The 27,607-nt window shown below is 55.2% G+C and overlaps 1 protein-coding gene across 3 annotated transcripts; it reads right to left on the reverse strand.

Annotated features, from left to right (window-relative positions):
* Rtn4r (reticulon 4 receptor) lies at window positions 1-27,607 on the reverse strand. 3 transcript variants are annotated; one of them, XM_075969809.1, is made up of 2 exons: window positions 27,558-27,607; window positions 1-1,676 (listed from the first exon to the last, which is right to left on the reverse strand). In XM_075969809.1, exons 1-2 carry the CDS (start codon window positions 27,574-27,576, stop codon window positions 277-279), a joined length of 1,419 nt encoding a protein of 472 aa, XP_075825924.1. In that variant the 5' UTR covers window positions 27,577-27,607; the 3' UTR covers window positions 1-276. The 3 variants fall into 3 exon arrangements, with proteins under 3 accessions (XP_075825924.1, XP_075825914.1, XP_075825905.1); XM_075969799.1 differs by lacking the exon at window positions 27,558-27,607 and adding an exon at window positions 26,494-26,666; XM_075969790.1 differs by lacking the exon at window positions 27,558-27,607 and adding an exon at window positions 15,329-15,449.

Below are 27,607 nucleotides of genomic sequence, written 5' to 3' on the forward strand. Positions count from 1 at the left end.
TTAAGAAAAAGCTCTTTATTCCACGTCATCCAATATTTTACACAAGTAAAATAAAATTCATATCTCTATATACCGCGATCCGGGTGGGAGGCGGCGTTCTGGAACAAACGCCACCCCCGGAACCCTGTAAACATGATGGGGTGGAGATGGGGGTGGGTTGGTGGGGAGGCATCTGTCAGGGAGGGCCTGGCCTGCCCCACGGAACCTGTCCCTGGCTCTGGCTGGCGGCATGGAGGGAGACCCCATATGTACACACACCTGATGGCCGGTGGCTGGTCAGCAGGGTCCGAGCACTGTCCAAAGTACCAATGCAAGGCCCAGAGGAGCAAGGCTGCAGGCCAGAGCAGGCAGGGCACCTGAACCCTCTGCTTCCCCAGCTCCGCTGCTTCCACTTCCGGCCTGGCCCAGACGGCAGTGGCTGCGGGTGCGATTCTTTCGGGAACAACCTGGCCTCCTGCGAGGACCGGTGGTGGGCAGTCCGGGTGGCTCAGAACCCCCAGGCCGCAGAGCCGTCAGTGGGGGCTCTGCGGAGCTGGGCAAAGTCCCAAATGGAGAGTCATTGATGTGCCGTGGGCCAGAACCATTGCCTGGTGGAGTGTCACCAGGAGGTACCCGTCCCTTGAGGGCATTACCAGCAGAAGCTGGCCGCCCGGGTTCCAGCACTGAGGCTTTGTCTGCACCATCTGGCTGGCAGCACTTGGGGAGGCCCAGCAGCTCCTCGTCAGTGAGTTGGGTGGTCTGGAAGGGACGGAAGGGCCCTGAAGCCACAACACAGCCCTCTAGGTCATTGGCAGCCAGGCGCTTAAGATCACGACCGGCCAGGCGAGCAGGCAGGCTGCAGGGCACCTCTGATGAGGACCCTCGGAACTTCTGCAGCCAGGCCCAGAGCGGACGGGCTCGGCAGTCACACACCCAGGGGTTGTCATTGAGTCGCAGGTACTGTAGAGACCTCAGGGGCACTAGGACCTCTGCGGGTAACATGGAGAGGTTATTGGCAAACAGGTAGAGGGTCATGAGGCGGCCAAGGTCCTGGAAGGCGTGTGGATGCACACGAGTCACATGATTCTGGTGTAAGAGGAGGCGGTCAAGACTGTGCAGGCCACGGAAAGCGTGCTCAGGCACGCTGGGGATACGGTTGCCGTGCAGAAAGAGGTGTGTGAGGTTGCCCAGGTCACGAAAGGCATTGTCGGGCAGCGCCTGGAGACTGTTGTCTTGTAGGTAGAGATACTGCAGAGCCGTCAGTCCACGGAACAGGCCGGAACCCAGCTCCTGCAGGCCACATCGGTCTAGGTGCAGCGTGTGCAGGTGGCCCAGGCCGTGGAAGGTGGTAGGGTCCACAACGCGGAGCTGTGCATTGTCACTGAGGTCTAGCTGCTCCAGGAGGGTCAGGCCAGCGAAGGCAGTGGCATCAATGCGGGCCAGTGTGTTAGAGTGCAGCCACAGGATAGTGAGATTTCGGCATGAGTGGAAGCTGGCAGCTGGCACGTGAGAGATGCGGTTGCCGTGCAGGAAGATTCTCTGGCTGGAGGCTGGGATGCCTGTGGGCACAGCCTGCAGGCCCTGTTGGGGGCAACTTGTTGTCACCTTGGGCTCATTGTAGCACACACAAGCGCCAGGACATGGTGCTGCTACCCGCCAGGCCTGTAGCCATAACACCCATGCCAGCAGCCGGCTTCCTGTAGACAGAGGAAAAGGTGATCAGAGAGGGGCCCTAAAAAGTGGAGGTTGACGCTGAAATCAGTTCTTCTTGGGTAGACCTCAGGGAACTGGGCAGGGCCCAAAGGCTGCCAACCCTGGGAATGGGGCTATAGAACCTCTCAGCCTTCCATGGCATACAGACAATATTGGGCTGTAAGTTGTCCTTGGAGGTACATATTCCACACTGGTAGCCATGTCTGCACCCCTAACTCACACATCTGCAGGGATGACTGGTGCACTGTAGCTCACCCCCATAGTGGTAGCTCAGCTGGTCATTAAGTCACATGCCTGAAGGCCTTCTGGGGTGGCTGCACATACCATCTCTGCACTCCAGAGCATACAGCCCCTGGGACCCGGCTGCTGTTTGTCTTCATCGGTCTTAGCTAAATCCTTGGTCTGCTCAAATCAGTCCCACCAGGCTACAGGCTAAAGAAGAAGGGGAATCTGAGAAACCCCGTAGGAGCAGTCTGAGACTCATCCCTAGGCCTACCAGGTCCCTTGGCCCAGGAGCAGAGGAGGGGCTGAGGCTCACAATCCAGGCCTGCCCAGGCCTCTATAGCTTTTGATAACCTCTGGCAGCTGGAATTACAAGGAACCTCCTCGTGCCAAAATGGGAGCTATGCTTGAGCCCCTGAAGGGCTCTGTCTGTAGGGGTCTCCTGAGGCCTGGGATAGGTCTCCTCACTAGCATCCCTGCTGTCTGAGGAAGAGGAGCCTGGGTGTGGGGCAGGTGGGGAGAGAGGGCCTCTTCCAGGCCCCCAGGGCAGGCTGCTCCCTCCTCCACACCACCTCCCTTTTAAGCACTTCCTGACTTGGCTCTGAACACCTTCTGCAGCCTCCTCCACCGGCCTCATTCTCCGCTCCATCCCTTCCCAGCCTGCCTGCCCATCCCTGTTGGTTGCCACCCTACTTCTCTCAGTGGCCCCAAGGCATCAGGCCCCATCCTAGGTCCCTGGGCCAGATATACCTGGGTGTGACCAAGGACCTATATACTCGGCAGCGGCTGCTAGGGCTGGGGTGCCATATTCCTAGGAAAAGGCTCCTTGGATTGTCACCGGAGCCCCATCCCTCTTGAATGCCGAAGGCTCTTTCAGGAGTGAGTCTATTAAAATGTGAATCCCCCTGGGAGGGTTATGGCTTATCAGCTAACACCGTCATTGACAGCTAACACCTGTGTTGACAGCTAACACCTTTCTTGGCAGCTAGCTAAGAGCAGGATTCTGCAGCCAGGAGGCCGAGGCTGGCAAACTGCTCGGAGTTGGGAAAAGACCAGGATCCAGCCTTCCCTACCCAGCCTTGACCTCTGGGGACATCTACTTCACACTGGGCCCTACCACTGGGTCCTCTTCTGCATGGTGCAGTCTGTTGCTCAACTCTAGACCCCCTCAGGCCAGGCATGCCTAACAGCCGGGCAAGCTTCCCGGCTCTGGGGCCCTCTGGGGCGATTTCATTCAGTGAGCTGGTTTGCTGGACCTGGAGTCATTTGTTGACAGCTATGGTGGCAAGCCAGGCCCAGGAGCCCCCAATCCATGGATGCCTGTCTCTGCCCCGCCCCAGGCTGGACATATGTGGGCTGTACTTGGGTCTGAGGTTTTGTCTAAGCAGCTTCTCACATTCTCTTCTTACATGCCCTCCCCGGGACAGTGGGGTGCAGCTGCATTAGCAGCCCTGATGCCTTAACTGCTGTCACAAAAGCTGGATAAGTGGGGGGCCTTCACACACCCAGGGCCAGGCTGGAGATTTTACTGTCATGGATGACTGGGGGGCACGTTATCAGCACTGGCATACCACAGACCACCTATTACCCACAGTGCCATGCTGCCAACTGGACCTCACATACACTGAAGGCACCACCAATCTCTGTGCCATCCACCACACCAGCGGTAGACTGTAGCTCCCAGTACTGAGGTGGCCCATTGACAGTTCAGCTGGGGTCCCTGGGGGTCCAGGGCTGAGGTCGGGAATGGGAGGTGCGGCTATGTGCTTAGTCTTGTCAGGCAGAAGGTAGAAAACACAGCTGTGCTCCTGTTGGAAATCAACTTCTGAGAGACGGCCCTTCTCACCCACCCTGTCAGCACAGGGGCTGGGGTAGGCTCTTCTGCCGTAGCCACAGTAATTGGCTCCAGCCTGGCCCCCCTTGGGGCCTGCCCGCGGTCTCCATGGCAACCCCTGCGCTGAGCAAGCATGAGGGGGCATCTTTTTATGAGATAATCAAACCCAACTTTGCAGCATGGCTTGTGTTCACAGCAGGGGTTTGGGGAAACACCGGACACCTGACCAGGCGGCGAGGATGTTCCCTGACCCCACCCCAGGGCTGCCATATTTAGTGTCTCTCCGTCTGCCACCTTACACGGCCTGCATTGGCTCATTCTTGTGGCTTCCGCAGTGCTTTTGAGCCACAAGATCTCTGAACTTCAGGTCTGGACCCCTCCGTGCTCACTTTGTTCCACTGCAAACATGCCCGCAGACTTTCATCTGAGACAGCCTTCCTTCTGGGGAGCAGCCTGGCCCTCTTGCCTCCCTGTAGCCTCCACCTGCCACCCAGCCAGGCTCTTCCATGTTCCCATCCTCAGAAGGCGCCCAGCATGCACACATGAGCAGAAAGTGGTCTTGGGGAGGGGGTCCTGGGGATCCATCTCACATGGAATCCACATCAAGACCCCTTAGGACTCTGCAGCCACTGAGTCAGCCTTACAAGCTATGCACGAAGCGGTGTGTCTCCAGCTACACTGAAGTCAATTTTCATCGGACTTGTGTGTGGATCTCCTCCAGGGCTTTTCCAAGGGGAACACACTGGCTGTTGGAACTGGGTCACAGCTAGTTAGTGGCTTCTGGCTTAGCTAAGGTCATCTGGGGGGCCACAGGGATATGAGGGAAAGGGCACATGGCTCGGAGATTCCTCAGGGAGGGCAATAACTGAGTACAGACCCTGGGGTCCTCCTCCACTTGGGGCAGCCTGATCAGGCAGGACACAACCACTGGGCTACGCCGGGCACTTGGCGTCTGTGCCAGGAGCTCTTTGGAGTCAAGTGCGCAGAATCACATTCAATGAAGAGGGAGTAGGGGAGAGAGATGGGAGAGATGGAAGGAAAGAGGGGCGGGGAGAAAGAGGAGGCAGAAAGAGGCAGGGGCAGAGGAAAGAAGCCAGGGAACCAGAGGGTGTGAAGAGGGAAAAAAGGAAAAGGAGAAGCCAGGTGGGTGGAGGCTTCTGGGGCCTTGCCCAGCAGCCACTTGAGCCAGCAGGCAGGCACTGCTGAGGTCAGCAGCTCACCTCAGCAGCCCAGTGAGCTGCTGAGCTGAGATTGCCTTCTTTAGCATCTTCCCAGCCCGCTGCGTTCTTGCATTCTCTCCACCACCCTAGCCTAGCCTGACATCCCGTGGGCACGTCCTCTTGTCCTCACCTGATGAGGCCGAGCACAGTGCAGGCTGACAGCCTCGCACACCCAGGGCACCGACTTTTGTCCTTCTACAAGCCGGGTGCCCTTGGGTCCCTGTATCTCTCTCAAAGACTACCCCCCACAGACTTTGGAGAAAGCCTCCCCGCCGGTACCAGTCAGTGCCACGGAGAATCACATTCTCTTTCCATCACCAGCATCTATTTCCAGATGAGGAAACTGAGGCAGCGAGTAGCAAAGCCCCGCTCCTACACTGCAGCAATTTAAAAGTAAGGGGAGGTAAGCATGGGGGTACGTGCTTCCTGAGGGTTGTCAAGGAAAGTATAGCCAGCTCATGAGGGGGCAGCCAGTGGGGGCTGGATAGACCCTGGGGCACAGGAATCTCCCATGCTATCTGTGGCTGGGAAGACATCTCCATGGGTATACTGAGCTGGGGTCAGAAGGCTGTAGAGGGGCTGGCCTGCTGAGGCAGCCCAGAAGAGACCACAGTTACAAGGCAGAACAGTTCAGCATACAAGACCAGAAATAGCTCTGGGAGAGGATGGCGGGACCGATGTCATCCCCACACTGCAGAAAGTCAAGGCACTTTTCCCTGGGCCCCCTCCCGACTCCTGCCAACCTACCACTACTGACCCCTATCCCATCCGTACCCTCATCTTCACTCACTTCTCACACACACACTGCCCACCTTCTGCCCATCCTTGGGCCCACAGACACGTGCAGTGACAGCTTACATTCACACTGTCCCTCCTGGATCCTCCAGGAAGGAGTAGGGGCAGGAAGACGGCAGAGACTTCCACAGAGGACAGACCACCCTGAGTCCCTGAGGTGTGGCCACCAGCATCTGCGGCCCTGCCCTGGTCCCTTGAGGCCTTGTTCCTTATTGATTTTGAATACAGAGCAAACAGGCAGGCCAGGTCGATATGGGTAAGGTCACTTACCACGGTCGGCAGAGACAAGACCGAAGCTGATATGCCTCAGGCCCAGCCATAAGCCGTGGGGAAACTGAGGCCTTGCGAGTGTCCTGGCTGCTTGGCATCACATTGCAACTAGAGCAGAGCTGTTAGAAACGGCTTTCGGTTGAGTCAGGTCATCCTCTTGTCCTCAGAGAACTCAGCGACATCCGCCTGCCTCTGCCTTCCAAGTGCTGCAGTTAAAGGCGCACACCACCATGCCCTGTTCTTTCATTTTTATTGAGACACAGGGACATGAAGGCCCATGCCATCTTTTAACTTGTGATACTTTTATCTCAGTCTCCCAAGTAGCTGGGATTACAGGTGTGTGCTGTCAGTCTCTCCTAGGAATTCAGTTTTGGTCACAGTCCCATTACCTAAAGGGCTTCAGAGTCTCCCCAGGTCTAGCAATATATTCTACTTGTATACTTACCTCCCGGACCCCGCCCTGTGAAGTCTGCTCTGTAGGTCTATGGTGCCCAGCACCTCAAGAGTTTGTCTGGCTGAAGCCTATCCCACCTGGGGACTCAGTTTCCCTTCCCTGACAAGAGGCTAGTGGCTCCCATCAGGTGGGAGCCTAATTACCTGCCTCCCACCCCCGGGCCTTTGTGGTCCTGCTGCTTTTTTAATCCATCTTTCGGTCTAGGCCTCAGTCCCCAGAGACACTAATGAGGAACCAACCAATGACTACATATCCCCATCATAGGTATCCTATGAAGGAGACCTCCTTAGGCCATAGTCTAAGCCCCAGAACTGTCACACAAATGCCACCACCCCCTCCCGCCCATGCTGGTGCTGCCCTGGATGGAGTGCTCAGCCTGGTGAGTCTATAGTTCTGCCTTCTGCCTTCTGTGCCTCATGTCTATTTCTGGGACAAGCATCCCAAACTGAGCCCTGGGTCTCCCACCCTATCTCCGAATCCGCTGCTGACCTGTGAGGCCCGGAATGTCAGCACATGTGGTAAACATGAGACTAGGGTTGCATGCGGTGGTTATTTATACTTGGCCTCAACTGGGAGATAAGAACATATGCTAGGGGACAAGCGGTAGGGGTGGGCAGGGCAGACACAGAAATGTGTTGTGAGCACACGTGGCATGCAAAGCAGGATGGATGGCTTATAGAAGCCAGGATCCCTTGGGTGTGGGGCAAAACCGGGTTGGTATGAGGGGGCTGTGTAGACCTCAGCACCTAGACAGGGGTCTGCTACCCTGCCATGGAGGAGGTAGGTGACACCTCCCGCATGTTCTTGCACTTGTAAAACATAATCAACCAAGCAGGGAGGTGGCCCCTGCCCAGGCTGAACTTATATATATATCATGTGCAAGTCTTGAGATCACCATCAGCCTGCACCCTCTGGGACCCACCTATTGTGCCTCTCGGCCACTCATCAGGAGGGAAGCAGGTAGACAGGATCCACTGGAGAAGGTCAGTGAATAGAGCACACCCTCCTAAGCTGGGCTGCCCCAGAGATCTCTGTCACAGAGTCGGTGGCAGCAGCAAGAGAGGCAGGGAGTGCCAGCGGGAACAAGGGATCCAAGAGGGAGCATCTTCAGCTAGATGTTCCCACTGGAATTACCCTCCACAGCCAGAGCACTGAGTCCATGGAGTTAGAAGAAAGGCTGAGGGGCCCCAGGCAACCCGGCCCAAGAGCTGGCTGCTACATTAGCTGGTTGTTGGCACGCAGCCACATCTATGTGTTCATCCACGCTCTGTGGCTGCTTTCTGTCCAGTGACGCCAGCACAGTGCATGGGTGGTCCACAGTGCTGGGCCCTCTTACAGGACGTGCTCTGTGACTGAATGCCTGCTGTGTGCAGAGTTGCTATCGTCATGGGGGCCCAGCCAAGGCCACTCAACCTCCTGACTAAAAGGAACCTAACTAAAAGGGTCAGAGGACCATTCACTGGTCCTGCCAAGCGCACGCGCCTGGGTGCGCTGAGCGTAGTGTTCTCTCACCTTAGTGCAGGATAGCATAGAGGAACACTGGGCAAGATCAGCGTTTGAGGGGACCAGAGGCAGAGTGTGAAAGGGAAGCAGTGAATACTGAAATCCTGCTCAGGACATGGAAATCAAGTATCTTGCTGAGGACACTGTCAGCAGGCGAGAAATTAAGCATGTATAATAGAATACAACTTGGAAATCAAATAGGAAAGCAGAGGCGGCGGGGGTGGGGGGGTGGGGGGTGGGGGTGGGGAGGGATCAGGAGTTCAAGGTCAATCTGGGCTACAAAGCAAGAATCCCCAAACAAGAGGGAAGTAGTAGGGAACAACTTAATCTTGCAATTGGGAGTTGGAATCAGGAAAATCAGGAGTTCAAGGCCAGCTTCAGCTACGTAGTGAGTTCAAGGCTATCCTATCTTTTCTTTCTTCTTTTTTTTTTTTTCAGAGACAGGGTTTTCCTGTGTAGCTTGGAGCCTTTCCTAGAACTTACTCTGTAGACCAGGCTGGCCTCGAACTCACAGAGACCCACCTGCCTCTGCTGGGATTAAAGGCGTGCCGGTTACCACCACTGGAAGGCCACCCTGCCTTAAAAGAAACAAACAAACAGGGGCTGGAGAGTTGGCTCAGCAGTTCCCAGCACTTGCTGCTCTTTAGAGGAGACACTTTGGTTCCCAGCACTCACAGAGCAGACCACAATCATTTTTAAGTCTAGTTCCCAGGGACCTCATGCCCTCTTCTGACCTCTGAGGGCATGAGGCATGCAGATGGTTCACACACACACATGCAGGCAAAACACTCATACACTTCAATTTTCAAAAACTTAAAAAAAAAAACAAGACAAAGGGCCAAAACTGTTCATAAGAAAGATGGGCAGCTGTCTCAGGTATCAAGAGGAAGCAGCAACGGTCAGTCCCCATTTGCAAGGGAAGGGAATGGGGAACAAATCTAGGAGAGGTGAGTTTGGGATTGGCAGTGGCTTAGTTTAGGCGGGGGTCTGCTGGGGGGTTGGTCCTGCTATGCCAATATAGCCACCTCCAGGACTTTACAGGGCTCTGATAACCTCTTTGCTGCAACCTACCTCAAAAGTTCTGGCCATGTCCAACTGAGGCTTCCCCAACCCACTAACATCAGTCCTTGGACTGGACAGGACCTGGGAGCTTGTGCTTTCAAGACGTGAGCACGTTAGCACTGATATACTGCCTAAGATATTATTAGTCTAGCCTTGGCTAACAGACATTCACAGTTAAGAACAAAGGTTTTATTATGGGTGAGAATACTTAGCCCAGGAAAGGTGAAAGCAGTACTTTTTGATAAGCAGGAAGGTGTGGACCACTTCTGAAGACCTAAGAACCAGCTACTTATGCAGACCCATGGGTCACAAACTGAAAGTGGGCAGGTGTCTTCTGTCATCACCAACGTTAGCTTCTCCATCATCATCACGGTCACCACCACCATCACCTCTATGATCGCCACCACCACCATCACCTCTATGATCGTCACCACCACCACCACCTCTATGATCGTCACCACCACCACCACCTCTATGATCGTCACCACCACCACCACCTCTATGATCGTCACCACCACCATCACCTCTATGATCGTCACCACCACCATCACCTCTATGATCGTCACCACCACCACCACCTCTATGGTCGTCACCACCACCACCACTATTGTCAAGAGCAGCATCACTGCCATCGTAATCGCCATCATCACCGTGCCACGATCATCGCTGTCAATACCACACATCATTATCATCATCGTGGTGTTAGTCAGCTCTCTGTCACTGCCACAAAGCCTGAGTCAACTTTTTAGGGGGCTAAGGCCTATTTTGGTTCACAGTTTTAGAAGCTGGGCCCATGGCGAGGAAGAACATGGCAGAAGTGCATCGCAGAAGAAGTTGAACATTTCATAGCATCCAGGAAACAGAAAGAACAAGAAGGGGATGGGGTCTTATATGCCTTCAAGGGCACACATTCAATAACTTAACTTCTTCCTCTAGGGCCAACCTTCTAACTATTTTACCACTTCCCACCATGGATTAGGGCTAGGTGGTCAGTACAAGAACCTCTGGGGGACATTTAGGATCTAGACTGGAAATTACCACCATCACCACCATCAACACCACCATCACTACCACCACTACCATCAGCACCACTATCACCACCATCAGTACCACGATCACCACCACTATCAGCACCACCATCACCACCATCAACACCACCATCACTACCACCACTACCATCAGTACCACTATCACCACCACCATCACCATCAGTACCACCATTACTGCCATCACTACCATCAGCACCACTATCAGCACCACCATCACCACCATCAACACCACCATCACTACCACCACTACCATCAGTACCACTATCACCACCACCATCACCATCAGTACCACCATTACTGCCATCACTACCATCAGCACCACTATCAGCACCACCATCACCACCATCACTACCATCAGCACCACTATCAACACCACCATCACTACCACCACTACCACCAGCACCACTATCAGCATCACCATTATCACTATAAGCACTATACCAGTTACAAACAAAGAACTTGTGTAGAAAACAGCCTGAGACAAGCTTGGAGTACACATGGAGAGCAGCCAGCTTCACACAAAGGCAGAGAATTACAGGCCAGTAAACAGTGGCTTTGTCCCAAGGAGGTTCCATTCCAGCATCAGAGGTTTGTAATCACTCAGGAGCGTCTTTGTTGAACAACTGTTTCCTAGAAAGGCACTGTCTCTGCCACTATAACTCCAACCTGACTGGAGGCTCAGGACAGAGGAAGAATGAAGGGAAGAAGGGAACATTCTTGAACAGCTCTCTCCTGAGGGTTTCCTGACCGCTCTATGGTACGACCCCCGTGTGGTGGTTTGAAGAATAATCCCCATAGGCTCATATATTTGAATGCTTGGTAACCAGAGAGAGGCACTATTTGAAAAGATTAGAAGGATAAGGAAGTGTGACCTTGTTGGAGGAAGTGTGTTACTGGGGGTTGACTTTGAGGTTTCAAAAGCCCAACCCAGACTCAGTCTCTCACTCTCACTCTCTCTCTCTCTCTCTCTCTCTCTCTCTCTCTCTCTCTCTCTCTCCTCCCTCCCTCCCTCCCTCCCTCCCTCCCTCCCTGGGAATCAGAATGTAGGTCTCAGATACTTCTCGAGTACCTTCCTGCCTGATGCCATGTTCCCTGCCATGATGATAATGTAATGAAACTGTAATCAAGCCCCCAATTAATTTTTTATACAAGTTGTTTTGTTCATAGTGTCTCTTCATAGTGAGAGAACAGTGACCAAGGCACCCACTGTACAGTGAGTAGGTGGTCATTACTTCTACTCCATACATAAAGGCCCTGAGGCATAACAAAACCCAATAGGGTACAAGTGAAGCCAGGGGACAAGGCACATAATTTGGGCCTCAGGATCCCTGCAACCTTACCCAAACCCCCAGGGATCACAGGGTAGAAATGGATAGCGACTGTGGCTTCCTTGATCCCCTGCAGCACATCACTCTTGGCCCAAGCCTTTTTCCTTGAGCTGGATGAGGGTTGAGGCTCAGATGTAGGCTCCACCCACCTTCAGACTAGCTGGAAAAGAGACCAGGTCCCCTGAGCCTGTCACCACACCAGCAATGTGAAGATCATGCTGGGCCAGCACTACCTCTTGAGAACCCAATGCCACCTCTAGCCTGGAATCCCCACTGAGGTGTCCCTAGACAGGTCTAGACTGAGGCTAGTGTCCCGCCTCCCCAGAGGCTAGCCTAGGGTCTGACACCCAAGGGCGTAGCCAGCCTGCATGTCCAGCCTGGGTCACTGTGAGTCAGGTGAGGAACTGGAAAAGGTGAGGCATAGTTCAGCACAGAGTCTTGGAGCCACAGAACCACTTCGGCTTGGCTGAACTGTTGTCCCTGCTGTGTGCAGAGAATGCTGGGTCTGTACCGAAGGACAGCCCAGCAGCACAGCTATATCTAACACACACCCGGAGTTGCGTTCTGCCCTCTCTACAACCATCTTAGCAGGCGTGTGTCCTCTATAGCCTGCCCACACCTTCCAAGAGACCTGCGCTCAGGTAGCATCAGCTGCTGCTGCTTCATCTCCGGGGACCATCGTCCTCCCTGCTCTGCCCACATAGCGGACTCAGAGCCATATACAGACACGTGTTCACTCCCCTCCAGAATGCTAGTGAGTGAGGAGCACATCCTATGGAGAGCAGGGCGTAGAGAAACATCCAGAGAAAGGGTTCTACGCTTGCCATATGGGGAGACCCAGGGTAGCTCCTGCTTGATTCGGAACCTGCCAGTTGGCATGTGCCATCTCAGCAGAACCCTGGACCTGCTTCTCTCGAAAAGGTGACCAGCAGCCACCACACGGGTGAAGATGGCGCCAGTGCAGACAACAAAGAAGGTTAATTCAAGAAGCAGCAGATGGAGAGTCACGAATAGAAAAATATGGGGAAATTCTAATCAGTGCACCCAAGGATAGAAGAGATTTCAAACAAGAGCAGGGTGCTGTGACCAAGGAGTCACCAGAGAACAAGAAAGAGTGTCTAGAAATTAAAAATAGAATTGCTAAAATTAAAAGAATCAATAGAAGGGTTGGAAAACAAGGTCAAGGAAATCTTCCAGAAAGAAAAACAAAAAGAAAAACTGAATGAGAGTCAATGGGCAAATATAGGTCGGATGTGTTTTATGGCAATTCTGTGAAGAGAAAACAGAAAATGGAGGATAAAAAATTTACCCAAGGAATAACACCAGAAAATTTCCTAGAGCCAAGGACCTGGACCTTCGCTGGGTATTCACAGCAAACCTCGGGCTCCCAGGGGCCAAAGACAGCTCCGTTCCAGGAGGAAAAAGCTGGACATAAGCAATGCAAGGTAGCACTAGAGCTCCCCAGAGCACGGTGCTCCCAGGTAACCGCAATGCTGCGAGACTCAGAAGAAACACTTTGAAAACAGGGAACTCTGGTCCCAGTCAGTCCAGCTTGAACACATCTGCACACATAGGAGGGCTTGGGTGGCCTTCCTTACAGGGGCATCAGCCAAAACAAAAACACACTCTCACAGAAGCTAATGTGCACCCCATGAAAAGAAGAAAGTCATGGGGCGGCAGGACAAGGACCTAGGATGAGAATCCGGAGGAAAATCAAAGACTTTCAACCTTGACCTGATGAAGACCTTGCTCTCCTAGAAGATGGAGCAACCCGAGAAACAAAGGAAGACACATAAGAGAGGAGAGACAGTGCCTCTTCCTGAGTAGAGTCAAACACGGGTTAGAAAGTAGAGCTGGAGGGGCACAGAGCACTGGCTTCCTGAGGGGCCACGCTGTTCACTGGTGCAGGCTCCTGCTTAGCCGAGGGTGGCCGAGAATGTGCCTGGGTCTCTGACTCTACACTCTTTATTATGGGGGCTTGAAGGGGTCCTCACAGGTCCAGCTCTGTAGCCACTCCCCACCCCACGACCCAGATGTCCCCCACAGCCACTGTACTCCGGTTCCACCCGGACACTTCACACGTGCCAGCTTCTTCTCACTGTCACGGTGCTACCTCCCTGTGCAGTCTGCGGTCCCCATCTCAGGCTGTCGTGGGGAGTGGGGAGGCAGCCGAAAGTCCGCAAGGGCCACCTTGTGTTGGAAGCAGGACTGTAGCCGCTAGGCCTCATCCCAAACCTGAGCTTCTCTAGTTTTCAGATCCTAAACCTGCAACGAAGCCCACAGCACACAGACAGGGGCAATGTGAATAAGTAATTGCTCTTTTATTAACGAGTGATAAATTATTCCTATATGATTGTGTGTGTGATAACGCTTGCTTATTTGAAATCAATTTGGGATGGAAATTGTTGGCGGCTTCTCACCTGCGCGGGTGGAAGCCAGGCACTCTTGCCTCCCACAGAAAAGGAGGTCACTGTATTTTGGCTACATCCTGATGCCGCTGAATTTAGGGTGCTGTGCCAGGCATTGGGGGGAGGGTAGTGGCCCTGGGGGTGTGACGTCAGGGAGACCAGGTACCTCTAACCTCACTTCTGGGCAGCACCTCTGTCAGGGGTGCAACATAGGTCAGCTCAGACTCTCGCTTGGGGTGGCTATCCTGCGGCCTCTATCTGCAGCTCGGGGTGGTTTTCCTGCACCTCTATCTGCAGCTCGGGGTGGCTTTCCTGCACCTCTATCTGCAGCTCGGCGTGGCTTTCCTGCACCTCTATCTGCACCTAGGGGTGGCTTTCCTGCACCTCTATCTGCAGCTCGGGGTGGTTTTCCTGCACCTCTATCTGCACCTCGGGGTGGCTTTCCTGCACCTCTATCTGCAGCTCGGGGTGGTTTTCCTGCACCTCTATCTGCAGCTCGGGGTGGTTTTCCTGCACCTCTATCTGCACCTCGGGGTGGCTTTCCTGCACCTCTATCTGCAGCTCGGGGTGGTTTTCCTGCACCTCTATCTGCAGCTCGGGGTGGCTTTCCTGCACCTCTATCTGCAGCTCGGGGTGGCTTTCCTGCACCTCTATCTGCACCTAGGGGTGGCTTTCCTGCACCTCTATCTGCAGCTCGGGGTGGTTTTCCTGCACCTCTATCTGCACCTCGGGGTGGCTTTCCTGCACCTCTATCTGCAGCTCGGGGTGGTTTTCCTGCACCTCTATCTGCAGCTCGGGGTGGTTTTCCTGCACCTCTATCTGCACCTCGGGGTGGCTTTCCTGCACCTCTATCTGCAGCTCGGGGTGGTTTTCCTGCACCTCTATCTGCAGCTCGGGGTGGCTTTCCTGCACCTCTATCTGCAGCTCGGGGTGGTTTTCCTGCACCTCTATCTGCAGCTCGGGGTGGCTTTCCTGCAGCCTCTATCTGCAGCTCTAAAAAGCACAAAGCTCTGTTTGTAAAGTGATTGCTGGACAAATGTGAGGACCCAAGTTAGGATGCCCAGCACCCACAGAATAGCCAGACATGTAGTACGAACCTGTAAGTCCAGTGCTGGGAAGACAGGGACTGGAGGTCCCTGGAGCTCACTGGCCAGGCTGTCTAGACAAATTAGCAAGTTGTAGGTTTGTTGAGAGACCCTGTCTAAAAAGTAAGGTGAAAAGACCCCAGTACTAGTCCAGGACCCAGTCTCCCTTTGGGCTGAGAAAGGCCCTAGGCCCTGCTGGGGACCCCTCTAGTGACCATAGCATGACCAGCAGTGTCAGTGGTCATCCTCAGACTGGCTGCATCCATCTCTCCCATGTAATCCTTGGGATCTGGGAACCCTGTCTGTCACCTCACACAGGTCACACCCAGAGCCCAGTGCCCAGCTATAGCATTGCTCAGACCACTCATGGCTGTCACTATCAAGCCTCAAAAACCACTTAACTTACCCTTTTCCTGGTCGTCTCCTAATGATTCCACAAAACATGCCTTTATTCCATTCCCTCCCTGAAGCCCAAGGCAAGAGCATCCGAGATCCTCCGCCGACATGGAGGCCTATCACCAGGTCCTACTTCAGCACATCTCCTTGGGAATGCATATTTACAACTCAGCATTCACAAGCCAACCACATCCTCCCTCCACGGAGGCCCCACCCACTCCTCAGCTGTTTGGGGTGGTTGCAGCAGGCACCAGTGATCATGACTTGGCCAGTAGGTGTCAGGGGTTAGTCCAGGTCTGATTACACTCATCTCTCCCATGTGACCAGTAAGGTTTTGGAAGGCAGCAGTGAGACCAGGTCACCCTTAAGTCCAGTTCGGTCATCACTGATGCCTCATGAGCTGGGTTTCTTACCTGAGAGGCAGGAGAGCTGGACCCAGGGTGACACACCCGTAAACCACACTCCAGGGTCCCTACCATCCACCCAGTGCCAAGGTTCCCACTTTGCCCCACAGGCTGACACAGGGGCTGGACAGACCTAGCTAGTCTCTGAGCACCCTGTTTTTGTCACTGGACCCTGGGCACCAAGGAGGCAGAACCCCGGCTTGTGACAAGCATGTAGTAGGATCTCTATGTATGTTTGCCCGATGCAGCCACTACGGGCAAGTGGCAGACTTTGTGTAGTTGTAGAGACAGTATTCCCCGAGGATGGCCTGGGCTGGAGGGGTACTGATCCTCTCCTGACTGGGGGAGGCTCATGCGACCAAATACTGAGGTTCTCAGTGGCCCTCAAGGGTCGCTACACTTCCGCTATGGAGAGATGTTTCCACTGTCCCTCCCCACCATCACTTTTATTGATTTATTTATTTTTGAGATATTGTATTGCACTGTAGGACATATTGGTTTAGAATTTATGTAACCCAGGCTGGCCTTAAACTCGTGGTAACTCCCTGCCTCAGCCTGCCAAGCAGTGGAATTATAGCATGAGCTACTATGCTCAGCTTCCCCCAAACATATGCTGAAGTCCCAATCCCAATGTGACTTTGCTTGCTTGCTTGCTTGCTTATTTTGAGAGCACCAGAAGCCTAGGTTCTCAGACGCTCTTGCATCGGGCTTCAGGGAGGGAACAGAAAGGGGCCATGTTTTGTGGAATCATTAGCACTATGACCAGGAAAAAGGTAAGTGGTTTTTGAGGCTTCACAGTCACAGCCATGAGAGGTCCGAGCCGGGCACTGGGTGTGACCTGTATGAGGTGACAGCCTATAATAGCCTGGGACTCTATTTTATTTTCCTTTTTGAAATGTTTGTGTTTGTGGGTATTTTGCCTACATGTATGTCTGCGTACCACATGGGTACAGTGCCCCTAGAGGCCAGAAGGGGGCGTCAGATCTCCTGGGACCACAGTTACAGATGGTAATAAGATGTTATGTGGGTGGGGACCCAGATGTGGGTCCTCTGGAAGGGCAGCCCATGCCCTTAACTACTGAACACCTCTTCTGCCCCAGCCTGGAACTCTCAATCTTTCTGCCTTGCTTAAAATGTCAGCGCTTTAGGACTGTAACCAGTATTCCCTCCCTGTGATGTGATGGTGTTTGAAGAGGTTAGTGGGAGGTGCTTAAGGCTGACACCTCAGGATAAGGTCTGAAGGGCAAGGCTTTGAGAAGGACTAGTGGCCTAGAAGAGAGCCCAAAGAGGCTATTGGCTGCGTAAGAAAACCATCTGCCAGTCAGGAACAAGCAGCTCACTAGAATCTGACAGCGTTGACACTCTGATCTTGGAGTTGTAGCCTCTAGAACTGAGAGAAAATTAATTTCTGCCATTTGTGACGCCCAGTTCACGGTATTTAGTTACGGCAGTGTGAGCTAATACAGCCTCCTTCTCAAAACTTTGGAGTATCTTTTCAGATTTTCAGCCATGAGTGTGATCTGGCAAATCCAAAATGTTCCTGGCATGTTCTGTTTGGTCTCGTACCGATGCAAGCAGAAAGAGAAACAGCCCAGCAGTCGTGTTTCCTGGGGTCTCTGCGGACCACAGTCTTGGAGGGCAGCCCTGAGTCTACCAGGGTTCGAGAGCCCTAGCTCCATTGTAGGGGCGGGAAGGTGCCTCAGGTGGGATCCCCAACCTCTGAGTTTATTCTTTCATCTAGAAATAGAGGTCAGGAAACCTACCTGGCTCTTGCAGGACCTGTGCCCTGTGGCTGCACAAGAGATGCGCAGCCCACCAGCTCCGAACTGCCAGAGGCACTTGGCCTCTCCCTGAGGAACTGTTCTCACCCTGTGGAGGAGAAAGCCCAGTCCCACCCTTCCTTTACCTCCTGCAGGCTTTGTTCAAGCGACTCCCTCTTGGGCAAGCCTACCTTGTTCCCAGGCCCATGGCCTCAGGGAGGCTCTTCTCGCCAGAGCTTTACCCAGCACTTCAAGGAGGCTGGATCCCGCCCACTCATTCACCACTCCTGGCCTTGTGCATGCTCATCTTCAGACCTACAGGGGCTTCTGTGGAGCCCTCTGGAGTCAGAGCCCACAAGCTCTGTCCCTGGGGCACTAGGGTCCTGGGCATCAGCTAGGCCAGAGAAGGTCTCCACCATAGGTGTTCCCAGGCAAGGCAAGGACAATGAACCCCCACAACCTGGCCAGAAATGAGGTGCTGAGCTGAGTCTCACCCTCCCTATCTGCCACCTCAGAACCACAGATAGCAAACCCTGCCCTCCCAAGGACTGTTACCAGCTGAATAAGACTGTCTATGACCTGAGGGCCCGGGGATCCCTGGGAAGTCATCTCCTAGACTTTAAATCTTGGTAGCTGTCTTGGGGTAGGGAGTGCCTTAGCCAGAGGGGTGGGAGTGAGCTAAGCTGGTGGTGGAGATGCTGGGACCAACAGGGACTCAAGTGTCTATGCCACTGCCCCTGGAGTTGCTGGATGGACTGAGACCCTATGGGAGGTGGGAGTGGAGCAGGCTTCGGGGTTAGGAGAGCTCTGAAGAGGTCTGATGCCCCACCGCCACCCACCCACCTCGTCAGGCCATGGCTCTGGCAGCGGGTGACAATGGACTGCATTAGAGCCACCATCTGTCTCGGCCGTGATGGGCTCTCGCTCCTGACATCCAGGAGGTATGTAGATGGAATATCTTTATGGGAAGAGTTTTTCTTTGGCCAATTTCGACCAGGAAGCCAGATACTTGTCACACCTGTCCCCGTGTCAGCCTCTGCCTGACATAAATTGGGGCCGAGGCAGGGAGATGAAAGACAGCCTGGACACGGCCCAGTGTGCAGGGACCACGTGTCAGGCCGCAGAGCACACAGAGCCACGAGGATGTCCTGCTGGGGTCGGGAGCACTGAGTTCCTCCTCTGCCCCCTCCCTTCCCTGCCCAAAGGCCAGCCTGCCCTGGCACCCTCTGCCTCCTGCAGAGCAGGGAGACGTCTGCTCCAACACAGTCAGCCCCCTGCCCTGGCTGCAGCTCCAGTCCTACTGGAAGGGGAGGACCCCACACAGAGGGCAGGCCTCAGGGTCCCCATCGGCTCTGCTGGCTCCCACATTACACCTTTGTCTCCTTGGAACCCGGGACAGCTCGGGGAAAAAAGATGTTACAAAGATGTTGAGGTCTCCACTGCCCAGACCAGGGCTGGCCTGTACCTGGGGATGCCAGGAAGACTGGTGAGAGAAAGGAGGAGAGGCCAATGCCACCCAAGGCCTTCCTGCAATGGGAACCTGTCCACAGCCAAACCTCACCACGTGGAGCCAAACCTCACCACGTGGGCAGCCCAGGGCTTTACAAAGGGCAGGGCTAGGGCCGTCCCAGAGGTATACCCAGGACCACAGCCCTCATGTCCATGCAGGTAGGCAAGGGACAGTCTCAGTGGGGAACACCATCATGCTACTTCCTCAGACAATGTTGAGTTGATGTCTACGGCCCTCAAGGGAATCTGAGAGGAAAGCCCTGCCAGGCTCCCATGCCACCTCATGGGGGCAGGGGCACCAGCCCGCTCTGCAGTGTCTAAGAAAGGGGGTGCAGGACACATCTCAGCCAGGCCAGGTGAAGAGTGAGAGATTTTCAGGGGAACGTGACAGAGATCCATGAAAGGGAGCTAGCTGCTCATCAGGGCAGTGTGGAGGCGGAAGTAGCCATGAGCACTGCAAGTGGCACATTCCAGGTGACCTTGGGCTGGACTGTAGCCCTCTCAGGACAACCTTTCTGGAGGCTGGCCAGGCTCAGGACAGCAGCTACCCTGTCTTTTATAGAACTCTGTTTGCAGTCACTGTTTTGGGGTCCACTGCCTGGCCTTCTTCCAAGGACCAAGTAGGAATGCAAGCAGGCCCTCTCACAGCCGGCCAAAGTGGAGGTAAGAAAGCCTCCAAGCAAAGGAGGTGCTACTCTCCGGTGAGCCACGTTCCTGGGGCCAGGCTCCTGCCCAGGGCCAAGCTGTGCCTCACGTGTCTCAAAGGTATGAAGACATGCCCCCACCCTGAGCCCCAGCGGAGAGCCTAGCTTCTCTGCATTCCCCAGCTGCTGGGCCTGTCTGGGGCGAGTGTACCCCATCATGCCCTCTCATCCCAGTGACCATGCTCCCCTCAAGCCAACTGGCAAGGACTCTCTTGGCATACAGGCTGGGGGGGGGCAGGGCTGCAGATATGGGTTCTCCCTGTACCCTCAGTGCTACACACGGGCTTCTAATCAGGAGCTCACAAGGCCCACACACCTATTCCCACTTTCGTCTAGGGGTGGGGCAAGGGTATGTGGGACCAATCCAGAGTCAGAAGAAGTTCAGGAACTGGGGACTTGGTCTCCCACCAAGGGCTCCAACCTGTTTCCACAGCCAGTTCCTGAGGCACAGGAGTGTCGAAGCCTGCTGGGAGGAGTCCCATCATCCGGATGACCAGGAACTAGCCGGCATGGCAAAATCAAACTCCTTGTGGCCAGCTGGCTTTCACCAGCATGTCCACCTTCACACTGTCCACATGCCAACAGGGAGGCTCAGCAGCCAGCATCCGCCTTTGGGTTCTGGAGACCTCACCTGCAGCCATCTTGGCCAAGTAGCCTGCCCTTGACTGCCAGTCCTGAGGGCCACCAGCTTGGGCGTTTCACAACAGATACAGGGGCAAGTAAGTGGCCAGGAAGAATGTGCCTCTTTGCTGATAACTGGCAGCCTACTGGACCCCCTCTACAGCTATTTGCTGGTGTGGCTGCCCATTGCTTATGCTCCCTAAACCCTCATGCCAGGGTGGGGCTGCTTGGAGCATGTGGAGATGGGGAGGCAGGCACCCGAAACCCAGCTGACAGAGGGTTTCCCATCAAGGGTGGAAGATCTTCCAGCCCACCCTGAGAACAAATCATCAAGACTCTGGGGGCAGCCAGGGGAGACTTTAGGTAGGCTCAGGGGCTACATGGCGAACAGAGAGCCTGGGTGGAAGGGAGGACATCTGTGCCTATGGGCCAGGGAGGGGTGGCTCTAAAATGGGCTTGCAGTGAGGCCTTGAGGGAATGGGCAGGGGTCAGGCTGGACACTGAGAAGGAAGAGGCACAAACTCTGGGCTTGGATGTTGGGTGTGGAGGATGTGACACCATCTGGCTGAATCCGGGGAACCTGGGATGCTCAGTGGAACACAGCTGGGGAACTGAGGTATCACTTGGGAGGCAGCTGGGTATTAGCAAAACTGAGCGGCCTCGCTGGTGTGAGCAAGTGCCCAGGTGCCTGTCCACCTCTGCATCACTTAGGAGATGCTCAAGCTGGCGGCCCTAAGGGGCAGTCCAGTTGCCTAAGATGGGTGCAGGCTGAGCGGTCTTGGGCACTAAGGACTTCAATAGGCTGGTACTTGGCAAGGAGACAGTTACTGTGTATTAACTACTGCCAGGCTGAGGGGGACCCAACACGGTGGATTTCCAGACGCTGCCACCTCTTTCTCCTGCTTTCCATCCATGTTTCCCTCTTTCTTGTGCACCTATGGTGTGCAGGGCCTGCTCCTGGCCCAGCTGCCGAGTGATGCCACAAGCCAGCTCCACTGTTACCACTCATGGCTCCTATGCCAGCCGCCATCTTCCCCAGAGAACAGCACCCCTAACTGAGGAGGACTCTGTGTTTTCCCGGTCCGTGGGGCACTAGGCTGGAAGCACCACCTCTGGTAAACAACCACAGATTACAGATGACACCTCAGTGACCAGCAAGGAGCAGCGAGGGCCAAGGTCACACAGCAAGCCAGCACCGCAGGCGCTGATCCTATAGCTGCCTGGACTCGGGGGTGGGGATGGGACACACTCCTGGCAGGTTCCCAAGCTGGCCCCAGCTGGGCCCTGGCAGGAGGGTGAATAAAGTCAACATCTTAGCAAGGTCACAATAGCTGGGACAAATTGAGGACACTGTATCGCAGGCAGGTCAGGAACAATCTGAGAGGGCTCCCAGGAGGCAGTGAGCACCCTAGAACCTAACTCTGGTCTGAGACCCTGAGTGCTCTAACATGCTCAGCCCCACCCCCTACCTCAGTGGGCCCCTCACCCAGCTTCAGCCTTTGCCTGACATTTCCCGTGACATTTGCTGCAAAGAAATAGAGTCATAAATCCAAAGGTTAAATTTGCACATTGCCTTACAATGCCAGGAGAAACCTGTCCTTCCATCCACCAGGTGCCCCATGGGTGGAGCTTGGTGTGGGACGGCCTACGCATCCCCCTGACCCCTCCATCCCCTGCAAGGAACCCCATCACTTTTCCCCAAAATGGCATGGAGTTTATTGCACGGTTTGCCCACTGGAGATGCCTGCCCCATCTGAAACCAAGGCCCTGAGATGCCCTGTGGGAAAGGTGCTGCACAGGTGGCTTCACCCAGCCTACCCCAGATTCAACCTTAGCACCTTTGTTTGAAGTTCTACAACATTCCATGAAACTTTAATCCCCAGGAGGGCCAAAGAGCACTCTCGGGCAAGTTGTTCTCAGCGAGGCTGTGTCAGCTCGCAACACTGGTGCATCCCACTCCGCCACCTCCATGTGCCAGCGTGCCGAATGGGGCGTCAACATAGGGAGGCCCACTTCTGCCTGCTCAGCACCTCCCCCAAAGACACTTGGGAAGGTGTGCCAACAACCCCCACTTCTTGACTCCACTTGCTGGGGTCTGGCTGCCCTGGGGGAAGATTGTGGGGATGCACGGCGACACCTCAACTGCCTCAAAAGCAGACAAGGTACTAGGAGCTGTGTGAACAGGGCTAGAGAGAGGCGGCCCCAAAGGGCCAGCTGAAGAGATAGCCACCCTTACAGCTGGAATCCTGGTTCGCTTACCATGTCACCCACCTGACTCAGATGGTTGGGGGTGGGGTGGGGCAGAATTAGGCCCTGGCTGGAAGTTGGCCCAAGGGTGTAGGAAGGGGCACACTTCCTGGCCCTGACGAGGGCTTGTCAGGATGTATAAGGCGAGTTGCATGGCTGAAGGCAATGCAAAAGGCCAAGGCAGGTTTAAATGAGTACATTTTGGTGCATTCTCAGGAAGGGATTCCACACTCACCATTTCAGCATGATTCACAAGAATAGTTCTCGATGTGCAAAGTGTTTAAAATACAGTGACAAAAGAAGAAACTGCAGTACCAAACACCGGGTGTGATGGGACCTAGCTAGGCCCACGCACTCCGGGGACAGGCAGGGATATGGAGGTACATGTCCCCCTACACCCGCTATTTGGCTTCCACTGATGGCTGTGTGGTCACCTGGCCTTCAATACATTTAATCCTGGAATCAGTGAGGTAAGGATTCGCCCCCTTCATCGTCTGATCGGAGTAGGATCTGCAGGCCACAAATGAGCGAGTGATGGAGGATGGTGAGCAATGCAGCATCTGGGATTTGGCCACGTGGATGGCACAGGTGACCTTGGCTGCATGTAGCCAGGCCACAGGGCAGGAATACTGAAGGGTGCAGAAGGTGCCAGGCTCTAAAGAGACAGGCAGAACAGCCACACTGGCTCTTATGGATCTGAGGGTCCAGGCCCTGGCTGGTGCTGAGAGTCAGGCAGCTCTGCCTGGGGTTGAAAGTCGGGGCTCACAGAATGGGGGGAGACTAGCATAAATGTCACTGACCAGGCACAAGGCAGTGCCAGAGCCTTAGTAACTTAGGACAGGGTCAGGTCCTTCTCATAGACTTCTTCCATCGCGCGCACGCACAGCAACGTCTTCCTTTTCCTGACCCCTTTCATGGATGCACAGCCTGAGGCTCCTGGGAAACTTTCTAGCCAAAGCCCTCAGAAGGGCTTCCTCTGCCTCCTTTCCCAGCCGAACCCCTCCTCTCCCAAGGAAGGCATGGTACCAGAAGGCTGGCAGGCAAAGATGCTAGAAGCCAGAGCTATATGCAAGAGGGAGGCATGATCCCACAAACCCTGCCCCTCCCAGACAACTTACCACTTGTTACAAACAGCAGCAAGCCTGGGCTTCTTCACAGCCAACGAGCCAGGCTGAGCCCTCCAGGAGAGCAGGCTAAGACCGCCTTCCAGGGCCCTGGGCCAATCTCGGGGTTCTCCTCCTCTTGCTGTCCCCTTGCTAGATGACCCCTACTAGCATGTCTCTAACCCTGTCACCACATGTCAGCTCGGTAGGGCTACCAGGGCCTGTTGGTACAGGGCAGAGCCCCAGGCTTACCACCATCACGCTGTCTGCTCACAACCTCCCTCAATATCCCAACATATCTTCCAGGAGGAAGGAGGGGCTTAAATTGGCAGGAGTCCCAGGAAAACCCCTGACTAGGAGTTGAAAAAATGTATTTGGGGAATTTTAAAGCAGAGATGCTGGGGGCCCAAAACTCCTAGAAAAGCAAGGTTTGATGGCCAAGACCCAGCCTAGGCTCTGTGGTTACACCTGCCTCAGACAAAACAATAAAAACTCCTTGGAGCAGGACATGGTGGCACATGCTGTTAATCCCAGAGATCGGGTGGATCTCTGAGATCAATGCCATCCTGTTCTACATAGAGTCCAGGCCAACCAGGGCCACAATGAGACCCTGTCTCAAACCAGGACAGGTCCCACGCCCAGGAGTAACTAACCAACGCAAAATGGAACCTTTTTGAGCTCTTTTTTTCCCATCACACTGATTTTTCTCTTTCTTTTGTTCATTTTGATTTTCATTTTTTGGTTTTCGTTGTTTTCCTGAGTTTTGTTTTATTTTGCTTGAAAAAGAGAGAACATGAAGGTGGTTTGGTGCGGAGGGCCTGGGAGGACTGGGGAAGGGGAAATAATATAAAATATATGGCATGAAAAATTAAAACAAACAAAGCCACCTCCTTGGGAAATATGGGTAGACCTCACTGGGCATCAGCTTGGAAATGCATGCCCCCCAAATACCTCAGATTACCAGTAGCTGAGACAGGGAGAAAGCTCTTTAAGAAAATACATTGGCAGGCCCAGCGAGTTCCTCTTTGCCAGGAGGGACTTTGTGCAGACCACACCTGGTTGAGGTCCTGCCATGGAAGGACACCTTCCTCCCTTAGGCTGGAGCAGGACAAGGGATGGGAAGGCAGGTCTGGGCTTAACAAAGGCAGTGGCCGGTTGTTACCCACACACCTGAGCTAGGTGAGCACTACGGAGCAGAGCACAGGAAGGTCACCAGGCTGGACCAACAATATGCTAAAGGCAGAGCCTCCCGGAGGCCATGCTGGGTCAGATTGCCCCAGTTGGCGGAGCTGCAGAGGCAGCCAACTGTGCCTTGGCTCACACCCCTCTATTGTGGTGTTGACCTCGAGCTAGGAAAAGGATCTTTTCTACCCAGGTAGATTCCAGCTCACCATATGCCACCACTGCCCCGGCCCTGGGTGGTGGGAGAGTGGCTGGAAGACCCAGAACCTCACAGCTTGGGCTGGGGCCACTGAACAAAACCCTTAAACACATTCCAGAGGTCCAGATTTGGGCAGGGTAGAGCCACAGCCCTCCTAGGTACACAGGGGGCACCCACACCCAGAGGCAAACTGAAACATGAAGATGCGCTTACAGGCATACATGTGGTCATGCACACAATCACATATGTGCAGATACATATCATTTTACATACACGTTATTGCACAAACAGACCCACGCACTGTGAAGGAGACTCCAGGACTTGCCCTTCCATCTGTGGGTCCAGCTGCCCAGAGCCTCCCTACTCCAAACCTCAGCAATATCTGCATGTGAGTGGGTCCTGCTAAGGGGGCCCAGCATGTGCTAAGCATGATCACAGCAGGCAGACTGCTTAAATGCATCTGTGGTCATAGGTATGGAGGTAGGAATGAGGACCCTTAGAATCCCCTCCCCATGTGTACCCATAGTGTTTACGCATGTGCACACTAGGGCAGATTTAGTATGAGTGTGCACTGGAGGTGTGCAAGACTATATGTAGCCCACACAGACACGTGCAAAGAAACGTGTGTGCAGCCTGCGGCACCACGGACATAGCAGGGTAGATAGGGTGGGCACCTGGGGAAGGAAATGTGTTCACTCTACTCCAGATTCTCCAGGTAAGGCATGCCCAACCTACACGAAGCCCATCCTCCCTTGCCCCTACTGATGGGACTTCGCACCCTGATGGGAGGAGGGATCCCACAGGGCTACCAGGGAGGGGGTGCTTTAAGCACCAACGCCCCTCAATGGAGCCTCTTACTCAGGAGCCCTCCCGATCTCAGAGGAGGAGGCATTGCTGTGTGTGTGTGTGTGTGTGTGTGTGTGTGTGTGTCCTCCTAGCTACCTGCCCCAAGAACAGAGCTGGGATTGCCCTGTCCCCCACGCCCTCTGCTGCCGGCTACACCTCTATTCATCCCTATTCCGTTTGACCCTAAAGAAACAGCTTCTGAGCGGAGTCCGCCGGGCAGGCGAGATACCCCATCTTGGTCCGGTGCCCACGTTTCTGTAAACCCCTCTTATTAACCCATTCACCGCCTGCGCGCTCGCAGGTGGGACCCCGCCCTTCCAACCCGCAGCTTCCACCCGGCCCTGGTCCAACATCTGGAACCTCCGACTCGCCATCCTTGGCCCCGCCGTCGCCGTCAACTTTCCCGCAAAGCCGCAACTTTTGCGGCTGCCGCGGGCTCCGCCCTCTCGGGGCCCAGTAGCTAGCGGCCAGCGCGCGGCGTGGCACTGCGGTGGCCCTCAGGAGCGTCCAGCGATCTGTCTCCGACTCCGGCAGCGCGGGCCGTGCCCTCGCCCCCGCTGCCCCGCTGCAGCCCGGCTCTGGAGCCGCGCGGACACTCACCTCCGGAGGACGCCCTCTTCATCTTCGGGGTCGAGCGGGGCACGTCGGGCACTGGAAGCGGCTTTGGGGCGGGCGCCCGTCTGCGCGCGGCCGGGTCCGCATCCAGGCGCCGCCGCTCCGGCCAGGTCCCGGCCCGGCCGCGGGACGAGGCACGGGCGCTCCGCTCTACCGGGCCGGGCTGGGTTCGCGGGTTGCGGGCGCGCAGGGCGAGGGCGGCGGCGTGGACTGGCGGGGCGCTCGCAGCGCGGGCCGGGAGAGGATGAATGTTTTATGGGATCATGTGGTTTGACGCGCGGAATCCGCCCGGTCTCCCCGCCGGTCCGGGTGGGGCGGGGCTGGGGCGGGGCCTGGCGCCGGGCGGGGCGCTCACCTGGGCGCGCGGCGCGGGCGCGAACCGGTGGGTACCGGTGCAGGCCCAGCCGGCGGGCGGCGGGAGGGGAGGCGAGGGTGCCTGGCGCGCGGTCCAGGTGGCAGGAGGCGCTCAGCCACCCGGTGCACGGGCCACGCGCGGCCCCAGACAAAGACGGCGCATTCCTGAAGAGGCGGCGGCCCCTGCAGGCGACCGCAGGCACCGCGTCCCGGAACGGGCCGTGGGCGCGGGCTTGAGGGCGTGGCGGTCCAGCCTGGCAGAGTCCCGAAGGGAGTCCTGAGCATCGGAGGGGCGCAGCAGGCCTTTGCATGACCCGTCTTCTGCTTGCCCCTTAAATCCCTTTGCTTGAGGACTGTCCTCGGCGACTCGGTAAGAAAAACTGAGAGGCGAGGCTAACAGTACAGCGGTGTTCCCCTCCCCAGCGCTCTAGGCCTCTCTACCCCCATGTCCCAGGGAGGGCATTCGAGCCATGTCTTACCCTGCCGCTGCACTGCTCCCAACTCTTTCCTTTTTGCGATGGAGATTACAGAGTCCGAAGACTCCTCTGGACCCACCCTCTACCAAGCCAGACCAATATAAGGCCAATAATCCTAATGGTCCCCCTCCCCCAACACACCACACACACACACACACACACACACACACACACACACACACACACGCCCCATCTTCCATTGCTGCGTGGGTGCTCTACCTGGAGTTCTTAAGTGCATTCTGGGGCACTTCCGCTGGCTGCCAGGCCAT

Source organism: Microtus pennsylvanicus, chromosome 1 (assembly GCF_037038515.1).
Source record: "Microtus pennsylvanicus isolate mMicPen1 chromosome 1, mMicPen1.hap1, whole genome shotgun sequence".
NCBI lineage: Eukaryota > Metazoa > Chordata > Mammalia > Rodentia > Cricetidae > Microtus > Microtus pennsylvanicus.

Bases quoted from the DNA above. Each gene is read 5' to 3' on its own strand.
- Rtn4r (XM_075969790.1), bottom strand. From the start codon at position 15,428: ATGTCGGCGGAGGATCTCGGATGCTCTTGCCTTGGGCTTCAGGGAGGG. The intron at 1,677-15,328 runs GTAAGTTAAGTG...CTCTGTCTACAG, and splicing joins AGGAGACGACCAGGAAAAGG to GAAGCCGGCTGCTGGCATGG.